The sequence below is a fragment of the Pantherophis guttatus genome, chromosome 2, assembly GCF_059756535.1.
Source record: "Pantherophis guttatus breed Tessera chromosome 2, ASM5975653v1, whole genome shotgun sequence".
Lineage (NCBI taxonomy): Eukaryota > Metazoa > Chordata > Lepidosauria > Squamata > Colubridae > Pantherophis > Pantherophis guttatus.
This window is the reverse complement of record NC_142064.1, coordinates 216324920-216334960: the sequence shown is the minus strand read 5'-3', so window position 1 is coordinate 216334960 and position 10041 is coordinate 216324920. Positions and strand designations below refer to the sequence as shown.

The 10041-nt window shown below is 37.9% G+C and overlaps 1 protein-coding gene across 6 annotated transcripts; it reads right to left on the bottom strand.

Moving 5' to 3' along the window:
• Window positions 1-2325: 2325 nt before the first annotated feature.
• CNBP (CCHC-type zinc finger nucleic acid binding protein) lies at window positions 2326-9201 on the bottom strand. 6 transcript variants are annotated; one of them, XM_034438025.3, is made up of 5 exons: window positions 8953-9201; window positions 4210-4329; window positions 3954-4046; window positions 3633-3831; window positions 2326-3276 (listed from the first exon to the last, which is right to left on the bottom strand). In XM_034438025.3, the coding sequence occupies exons 2-5, from the start codon at window positions 4310-4312 to the stop codon at window positions 3159-3161; spliced, it is 513 nt and encodes a 170-aa protein (XP_034293916.1). In that variant the 5' UTR covers window positions 4313-4329; window positions 8953-9201; the 3' UTR covers window positions 2326-3158. The 6 variants fall into 6 exon arrangements, with proteins under 6 accessions (XP_034293916.1, XP_087743923.1, XP_087743926.1 ...); XM_087887797.1 differs by having other exon boundaries at window positions 3633-3835; window positions 3955-4046; window positions 8953-9148; XM_087887800.1 differs by having other exon boundaries at window positions 8925-9105.
• Window positions 9202-10041: the final 840 nt, after the last annotated feature.

The window sequence follows — 10041 nt, the reverse complement described above, 5'->3', positions numbered from 1 at the left end:
AACTTGGCGGAATTGGCGGGCTGAGGTCTACAGAACTATCCGCCCCCCTGAAAAAGGAGTTACGAGAAAACTTAAGAGGAAAACCTTAGCTTGGTGAAAACCTGAGACTGGATTATCTTTCTGTTTCCCCTTTACCCTTTTTAAAATAAGGTTACATTTACTGTTAAATTTACTTTATAACCTTTTTTAAATTTGTATTACTTTTGTAAATTTGTGTGGATCAGAGATAATTTCGTGTAAAAAGCAGCATAAAAATGCAGTGTTACTGTTTTTAACATCTATTTCTTGAAGTTTTACAAACGTGCAAATTTTGAGTTTTCAAGAATTCTTTACTAGTTATTCTGATTAAAAATCCAGCTTCGCGGATCACTGAGAGGCAACGCTGTAGTTATTGGATTAAGAGGTAAAGTACTTTTAGACATAGTTCAGTGATAACTGGCTGTAAGCTATTTAACTGGCAGGATATGAAACTGGATCCCGCTCTTATAGGAGGTGCACTATTTTCCAACATTCATTTCCTGGTCCTTGTCACTATAATTTTGGTGCTGCCCTCAACCTTTAGGTGTGCTGCATTTGTCATACTCTGGGTGACACTATAGTGGCGAGATATGTTGGAAATCCTTCCAACTATCTAAGTATGCAGCACTGTGCTATATGGTATGTAATCTGAATTTAAGCACTATTAATCAAGATAAAGAATATTATGTCTTTGCTAGAAAAAGTACATAAAATTTTAGATTTAGTAACTGGTGGCATGTCTCTTAGCAGCAATTCCTTTAGCTAAATGTTCTTATCTGTTGACCAATCCTACACGCTGGAGGTTTTTTCATTCTGTACAGTACTGGGCTGCTTTGCACTGGATAAAGGTCAGGGCAACTTGGTCAATCCAAAAATGCTTCAGCCATTCATTTGTAAGATGTAGTTGTTTTGGATCTTTCCGTTGCAATCACCAAGTCATTTAAACTTCAGATCATTGACTTCCCTGACATTTTCCTGGAGAATATGCTGATGCAATGTAGAATCTAACACTCTTTAAGATTTCAAGCAGCCTTGGTCCTGCGGTTGAAAAGAAATCCGAAATCATTACTTCCATTGCATTGCCTCAAAGTTGGGATGGGGTTTCATTTTTTCTAAACATACAATTTGTCATTCATGACAGTTATTTTTATTTGTCCTCAGAGAATGTTTCCAACAGTCTGCCCTATGACCTGACCCAGGTTGTCTTTGACAAACATTTGACAATGCTTTTTACTTTTTTTCCAAGTGATTTTTTTGGGGCCATTTTTCTGGTCTCATTACCACTGACCTGAGGCAATATGAATAACACGCAAATCATTTGCTATTATTGAGGTTGTGAATTTCCATAGAATTATCTTATTGGGCTAACTTTTGTTGGACACATCATTTTTAAAGAATGTGATAGTGTTACACTTTCTTAATGTTTGACTGAATTGATGGAAGCCAAATTCTTTGGCAATGACTTTATAGCCGCCTCCATCTTTATCACGCTCAACAACCATTTTTCTGAGGTTGAGATCTCTTTTGATCAGGTCATGCCCTTTCAAATCTGCATCCTGAGGAAAACAGATGATGGCAACCAATGTTTTTATAGGAGAACATAATCATCTGAGTGACCTTCAACCTTTAGAACTGTTTATTCTAAGGCTCTGCACTCTTTTCCCAACAGTGTTAGCTCAAGGTGTTCAGTGTTTGTCAAATATCAGAATTTTTGTCTATTAATATGTCACACATTAAGTTCTGATATTAAGTCACAGTACTATTAGTCAGTTCTAAAAGATTGATTTGTTACCTATGTAAAATAAATTATACAAATTATTTACATTCTGCACCTGTACTTTGTGTTACGCAGTTTTATTTTTTTGTGACTGTGATAGCTTCAGTTTAAGTGAGTTGGGACTGAAAAGCAGGGAAGAATATAAAGATACTTTATGTCCTCAACAGTGTTATCCTTTCTATCTCAGTATTCCTTCCACTATTCCATCAGTGGGAAAACTGCAAACTTTAATGCTCCCAATGCACTTTTTTGTTTAAACATTTTGAACTGTAGCTTACTTTACTTACTGAAGGAGTAAATAAGCACCTCTAATTATATACTTGTCACCTAAGAGAAAAAAATGCAAATACTGCTTCTGAAGTGATATATTTAACAAATTCTACAGTTTAAATGATACAGGAATTAACTTTGTTTATACATTAGTAGTACAATAGTCAATTGTTCAGCATTTTCTACATTTATCTATGTAATATTATCATGTACCTGAAAAATAAACTCCAAACCAAAAAAAAACTTCAGTCAAACTCCCCTTCCTCCTCCAGCTTTATTGATAGTTTAAAATTACATTTCTATATTCTAGGACTTCAATTGCTTTTACCATCTGACTTTAAAAACTGATTACAAGCAAATGAAACTCAACAATTGTCTAAGTGATATAGTATACAAAAATAACATCTTGATTTCTGTGAAAATGCAGTTCTTTTCAAGTCCTGAATAGCTCCAAATTGTGTATACTCAAGCACTGATGTTCTGGGTTTGATTTAGTTTGAAATATTTAATGTTTCCCATTCCCTTGTTACCTCGCATTAGACATTCATTTATTGTATTACGGTTACTTCAATTTCTCCCTCACTCTTGTGGCCATTAACAGGCATGTGCATTGTTTGTTTATCCCACTTCGCTATATGCTTTTGGTAAGGCCTGATATAAATACTTGGTGTTATAACTGTTACTGAGGTCAGACAATCCAAGGCCATTATTGTAATAGAATTAATTACTGTGGAAGTTCAGACACTTCCAGCGTATTTCCTCCTGCATGCGATCACTTCCATGGAACCCAGGGAGGCTTTGCTGGTTTGACTTAACTCTTTCCACTTATCCATCCCTATTCACCAGTGGCACGGAAAGGGGGTTCTTTAACAAAGCATTATACATAACACCTCTACCAAACTAAACATAAACATTTTTTTGTAGTTAAATGCAGAAAGTCGATTTTTCCACCCCTTTCCTCCTTTAACACGGCAAGTAAAGCTCACTGGCCTGGGAGTAGCCTCTATCTGCCAACTTTTGGCCAGTGAAGAGGATTCAGAGAAAAATAATACAACCATCAATCAGAAAAAGGAGGGGCGACAAAGGAAAACAGTTAAGCTGTAGCCTCAATTGTGCATTCCCGTGCAAGGTGTCCTGACTCCCCACAACGATAGCAGTTGACTTCACTAGTCTTGCTGCAGTTGATGGCTACATGGCCAGTTTCACCACACCTGAAATGACACAAAACCAACATTAGCAGCATGAAAAATACATGTACAGAAACCTTCTGTTGCATTTGTGACAAAATGGTTGCTCTGGATTTAAACATGGCTAGTCAAGAGAAAAAATATGTCCCATACATCTGCAGTATTAACACATACTGAACATTAAAGCACAACATAGCAATTTTAGTATTCATAAAATTCTGGGTAGAGGCTACAATAAAGTATCCAAATTAAATTCATGGGATGCTTTCAGGAACAAGCAACTGAAAAAGCTCTTGCATATTAGTGTGTTAATCAGTTCTTTTGATCTGAAATATTAGTATAGGATTAATGCCCATCTTAGTATTAAAACCAATTTTTACCTATAGCATTTGACTTTGGTGCAGTCCTTCTGGATGTGTCCAAATTCCCCACAAGAATAACACTTTTGCTCATCTGCATGATCACAGTCACGAGCCAAGTGGCCAGGCTTGCCACAGTTGTAGCAGCACTGCTCTCGCTCTCTCTTGGGTTCCTTGCAGTCCTTCGCAATATGGCCACCTCTACCGCAGTTATAGCAGGCTTCCACAATAAGAAAAAGAATATAAACAAGACTATAAAACCTTGATAGCGTTGTGGGACATGTACTTAAAGAAGTTTAACCGTTACAATGCATTTATTCTCCATTGTTTATTAATACTTACCATCCTCCTGAAGATCACAGTCCTTGGCAAGATGGCCAGACTCACCACAGCGGTAACAGATGTCTGGAAGTGATGATGACATAAATTGGAAGCCTGTTGAGAAAGACAATATTAGTAGTTCAATCAATTGAAATCCATATAATAAAACTACAATTCTACTTTATTGCTACTCAATCTTGCATACAGCAAAAAAGAAGAGAACAATTAAGGTAAATGTATGGATTCAAACTCATGAAAAAATTGTTAGGAAAGATACCTCTGCCACGGCTTCGCATTCCACGGCCACGACCAATTCCAGTGGGGCATTCTCGAGCCCAATGGCCAGTACGCCCACACTTGAAGCACTCGTTACTGCTCATTGCTCCAATTAGGTTCTCTAAGCAAGAGAAAAACATTGAAAAGAACAGTTTATTTGTGTAAAAATGCTTATTTTTGCTACGTGAGAAGTATTAACACTACACATTTATGACAATATATAAAATGTCAGTGTCATCAATATGTAAAATGTCAAATAAGGGATGGCAACAACTGCAATTGTTATTCAATTATCATTTAAAACTATTTTAAAACTGAGCGGTAAAGTTTCACCATTCGTTATCTCAAATTACAGTTAAATATTCTATACAACCACATATAGTATTAATGGCTTTTAATCCACAATACAACTTCCAAAGGGAAAATGAGTTGTATAGAATACACATACAAGTACATATAAGATATACTGGCATATGCAATTCCAAAACATGTATTTCCCCAAGACCTGGGTGATCCCAATCTGCTATTTTTAGAGGGGTCAGGAAGACCTAGTTTCTTAATCCAGGCCTTTGGTAGTAGTAAATGAGAACTCTTGCTTCATTCCATCTGGTCTGTCATATCATCATGCTTGCCATTTTTTAATATTTAATGTTGACTGAGTCAGGCAGCATGTCATAAAAAAAGAATAACCTGAGAAATATGCGGTAACCCTCCAATCCACACTAAATATACCCCATTCCCCTCTAGTTATGTGCTTTTTGCTCCATGTTATACACAATAGATCCTTTTGAGTTAGTCTCCAAGTTTATTAAAAACTAAATACATCCCTTAGCTAGTAATTCCCCCCACCCCTTTATAACCAGTTTCAAAGCACATGGATAAGTGTCTGTCTGTCTGTCTGTCTGCCTGCCTGCCTACCTACCTTACTTACTATCTATCTATTTTAATGTACACTTCCAACCTTCCGCTTATACTGAAAAAAATTTGTATTTTTGCTTAATACAGTCCACCGAGACATATACATTAATGTTGATGTTCAGATCAAATCATAATCTCTGTGAACATTGTAATTGTTCCCAGGAGTAGAAAAAAGAAGCATACAAAATAACTACTAAAAGCAATATTTGGAAGCATATAACTCACTTCATATTGTTACTAAGATTTTCTAGGGAAGGGCCATTTCCATTTTCAAAAAATTGTGTCAGAAGACATATGTCCACCAAGTTAAATAAAAAGCTTAAATTCTTACAATCATGCTTATTTCATTGTTTTTAAAAGTCCTGTCTCAAATTGCACTGACTAACATTGGTTCTTATTTCTGAAATGGACAGAGCTGTCAGTTTAACACGGTGCTATACTACAATGATTTAAAGTAAATAGGACAGCAAGGACATGGATGGATAAAACAGGTGGAGGCCCACTTAAAAATAAATATAAAGAATGCTGGAGTCTAAATTCTTCCGTCGAATATGACTCGCTGCAGTCTAAGCTTTGCAGTGACTTGAGCCCAACTGGGAAAAATTAGAAAATCTGGTATTGCCACCTAGGCAGCCTTTTAATCTTGAAAGATGACTACCAAAATCGTATTTTTAAAATGTAATCTAAAGAGCAAGATGGTTTGCAAGTATAACTGATCCAAAAATATTCAAGTTCCCACTTTCATAGTTTCTAAATGAATAAAAATGGGTGTTTTGTCTATTTCTACCATCACAAACCTTAAATTTATTCAGATTTAAAAGAATTACATTCTTGTTTAACTTGTTTGTCTTCTCTAAGGCCCACAAATGGTTGATGAAACTAGCTAGGTATCTTCTACAGTCAATCACTCAAAATACCAAACAGCAGGGCTCCAAATATGAATAGGTACAACTATTGTCACACTTTCATAGTGTTCAAAAGCCTTGATTTACTATCACTGAAGTTATTTTACTTTAAGAATGCTTAAAGTAATCCTTACCCAGCTCCCACTTTTAGAGAGTGATTATTTAGAATGAAGGTAAAATAAAGCCCTTTTTACAGTCAACAGAAAAAATGAGTTAAAAAAAAGTCTGTAATCAATTTGACAGCTATCTAGAATAAAGCACAATCAGGAACTTTTCTGGATGTCTTCTATGGTTCCTACTACTGCCAATGTTCATCCTGTTCTTTTTATTTGCTGTTTCATTCTCATTTATTTTTGGTTCCTATTATTTCCTTACTTTCATTTAATCCAATTTCTTCTTTCAGGCTTATTGTTATAATTATAATTATTTTCCAGTATAGATGCCCACTGGATCTGAAACAAGACCCAGCTAAAAAAATACATATATATACATACATACATACATACATAACTATTACAAAGTTTTCATTGTTTTGGTGTGAATCCTATATATGGAATTAAGGTAATTTAGATGCTAAATAAAAATCTGTTCAGAAAACAAATAAAATTCCAATATTGTAAACTGTTGACAATATAATAAACCCTTTTATTTTTTTCTTCCCATTTCTACGCACATAATTCCTCCAAATAATATCTTTCAATCTCCAAACTATATTTTATTACCTTACCAATGAACTGATTTGAGAGAAATCAGAAATATATATTTTGTAGATATTTACTTTGACTACTGATAGTACTTATATTAACTTTTGGGATTTTTTACTGCTACTATATGCTGCCAATCAAGAATATTTACACATTTTCCACAGTTGCAAGCCAGCAATCCTTCCTCTCTGCAGCTGAAATCTATATCATCACAATTCAGAGGATCTAGATATATCATGTATACCTATAACTATGTCCTAATCATTCTTTTGATGCATCAATGAAGTATCTTCCTTATAAAAGGTATGTTCTTCAAAATGATTGTTTCCAATCTTTTCATACAGACTCTAATTTTACCTGTTAACAATAATTAAAAATGCCAGCCCAGGTGAAACTGTATAAATCTGACAAATCAGGCAGGTTCTTCAACTGTTTCCCAGGTAGTTTTGAAAGTCATTCTTTCAAAATATACACAGAACTTATGTTTGCTATCAGTGTAAAAGCACACCAGTTGTTTTATACCATTTTTACATCAACACTGTTACTGAGCAGGTGTAGGTATGGCCCTATCAGTCTCCTTTATAAAGGACTTTGCTTGTTTTGCAGCAAGAAAAACAGCTTGTCACAAATTTACTAGGGAACCCAATGAAGCATTATAATTGCCATTAAAAATAATTTAATTTTTGTACAGTTCAACTTGCTACGCCTGTAGGGCAACTTTTTGTATTGATTTATTCAAATAACCGCACTGTTAACTGCAAATTAAGCATACATTAGAGCTGGTCACTTTATAACTAAATTATAATTAAAGAAGCAACAATTATCCTTATTATCCATCAATAGCAACTTCTGCTTCTTTCAGAAAGTGAAGCAGCAGCATAGGTTAGCAGTGGTATAGGCAATGTTTTCTAGCTGATCCATTTTAAACATCTTAAGAATTATTGTAATGTATTGGGGGGATGTAATTTCTCTTACTTCTATTATACACTTTATTAAGAAATCCCACTTTTGCAAATTCATTAAATTCTCAAATGTTTAATTCTGTGACATTTTCTAGCATAAAGCTATTATAGCCAGCATACAGAAGTATGCCATCATCTTGTTATCAAAGGATCTGCAGCCATTGCTAAACAGATAAACACCAGCTGTTTTTAGGCCAACATTAAATCTTTATCCAGTATTAAATTGGACATGTGATATTCTTACTTCTATTGCCCAGTTGTGGCTATCTAGGTTCCTAAATTAATTAGTATTCCACTGTCACTTCTATTTCAGACTTTATTATCTGGTAATATTTTTGAAACCTATCTCTTCATCTTGAGTCACCTAATTTTTTCTCCATTCCATTCCTTTGAAAGACGTAACCAATCCAAGTAATATAAAATACTACGACAAAATTCTTATCTCCGACCGATTCTACACTTAGTTTTAGTACACTTAGTTTTAGAATAGAAAACCTGCCACCCAAATCATGCTAAAATCTCCCAAAATCTGCCTGCTGACCTCAAAAAGGGCAGCAGAGGTATACTATCCACCAAATCGGGTTGGCTTTGAGACAAAGACGTTTAGGATCGGGAATACTGTATTCCCCCCCCCCCTCAGTAAAGTACCACTATCAATCAGCGCCAGAAAAGGGCGAGGTGAGCTACTATACACAATCCCGAACCATAATGCCCTGGGAAAACGCCGCTGAAGAATTAGGCAGGCGAACACGTGGAGGCCGCGGCGCCACCAGAGAGCGCCAGCTTTCCCGAAACAAGCGAGTCCGAAAACCAAGCTTTGCATGTTGGCCTCGGCCTCCCACGTTTTCCCACCTCGCTTTCTTTTCAAGTCACACGCACTAATATAGCGCCGCAGGAGGAGGCCTCTCCTCCAAAAGCGCACGGCCCGCATAAAACTTCACATCCCGTCGCCCTTGACTCGAATACAGGCCCAGGCGGCGGGGGGAGGGGGGGAAGCCCAGTAGACCTGCTCCTTTCTCGCAACTCCAGGACGTCCCGCCGCGCCCATGAGGAGTAATTACCTACTGCCGATCCACGATGGGTCGTCGATATCCCCCGCTTACTTGAAAAGAAACGCGGGTTAAGGCTGGGCTTTTTTTTTTCCCGCGCAGTAGGCCGGAACGAGCCAGCGCCCTCCTTCCCTCAACTCACTCCGCCCACAGAGGCCCCACTAACCGACGAACTCACTCGCAAACCACTCCGTCACTTCGGTTACCTTTCGCGGACTTTCGTTCCCGTCGACGGCTCGATCTGGAATGGCCGGCTGGGCTAAAAAGGACTTCTCCCCCTTCTTAATCCACGCGCGAGACACGACCAGCCACCCTCTACCGTTGAGCCTGCTGGCTGCGCCACACGCGGTTTGCACACGACCCCACACACCCGCCCTGCCGATCTGCGCACGGCTCTATCCCAAGCGCGGGGCCAATGGTAACCCGCGAATGGCTTCGCGTAGTCCATCGACGACAGACGTACAACTGGCCAATCGGCACCGTGGAAAAGGGGGAGGTGTCCGCCTACCGGAATATCCTCCAGTACTCTTCGTCCCAAACCGAGGGGAGGGGCTGTTACTGGAATAACGAAGACGGTAAAAAGGGAAGGGAGGGGAGGGAGTCCAACTAGCTTTCCCGCGCGCGGTTTATCGCGATACTTAGCCAAGGTCCGCGCGTCGCTTGTCAGGCGGTTGCTGCCGCCCTGTTGGCGCACCTGAGTCGGCAAAAACGACATTTGCCAGCGTTAGTGACGCGTTTGGAATAGGATTTGCCGACGCGGCGTCAGTTGTGTTTCTTGATCCTTTTCACAAAGTCCACCGTGTATTTTGCTTTATCATTTTTACACTATTTTCAGTCTTAAGCACGGAATTTAAAGCTGCCGAACCCTGTGAAACTGAGGTCTGAATTAATCTGGAGAGGCTGCCTTGTTTGTCATGGAGAATCTTTTGGTGTCAGGAAACAAACAAACAAACAAACAAAGAATCCTGAGATGTGAAGCTGCGGAAAAAAGCTGTGACTCTGGGTTTCCCACTGCCCTTCAGCCCCTGAAAAGCTTTTATTCGTAAAGTTAAAAACGTTCTTGCAAAGAAAGATTCATATTCAAAGTAGCATTTTTCTCAAATACAACCATAGTTACTTAGGAAGGTTGTGCAATATGAGGAAATGAATCATCTGAGGAACATTTGAGGCAGCGGTAGAAGGGTATAAAAGTCAACTTCAGCATAGTCAATTTTGTGTTATAAAATGTTCTCAAATTTTAAATCAAAACATAATTTTAGTCAGGGTACACCAGCTCAATTGAAGACTGCTGTAAT

Coding starts and splice junctions, on each gene's coding strand:
- CNBP (XM_087887797.1), bottom strand. CDS start 4,312: ATGAGCAGTAACGAGTGCTTCAAGTGTGGGCGTACTGGCCATTGGGCT. Junction 4,047..4,209: donor AATGCGAAGCCGTGGCAGAG/GTATCTTTCCTA, acceptor CTTTCTCAACAG/GCTTCCAATTTATGTCATCA. Junction 3,836..3,954: donor ACTGTGATCTTCAGGAGGAT/GGTAAGTATTAA, acceptor TTTCTTATTGTG/GAAGCCTGCTATAACTGCGG.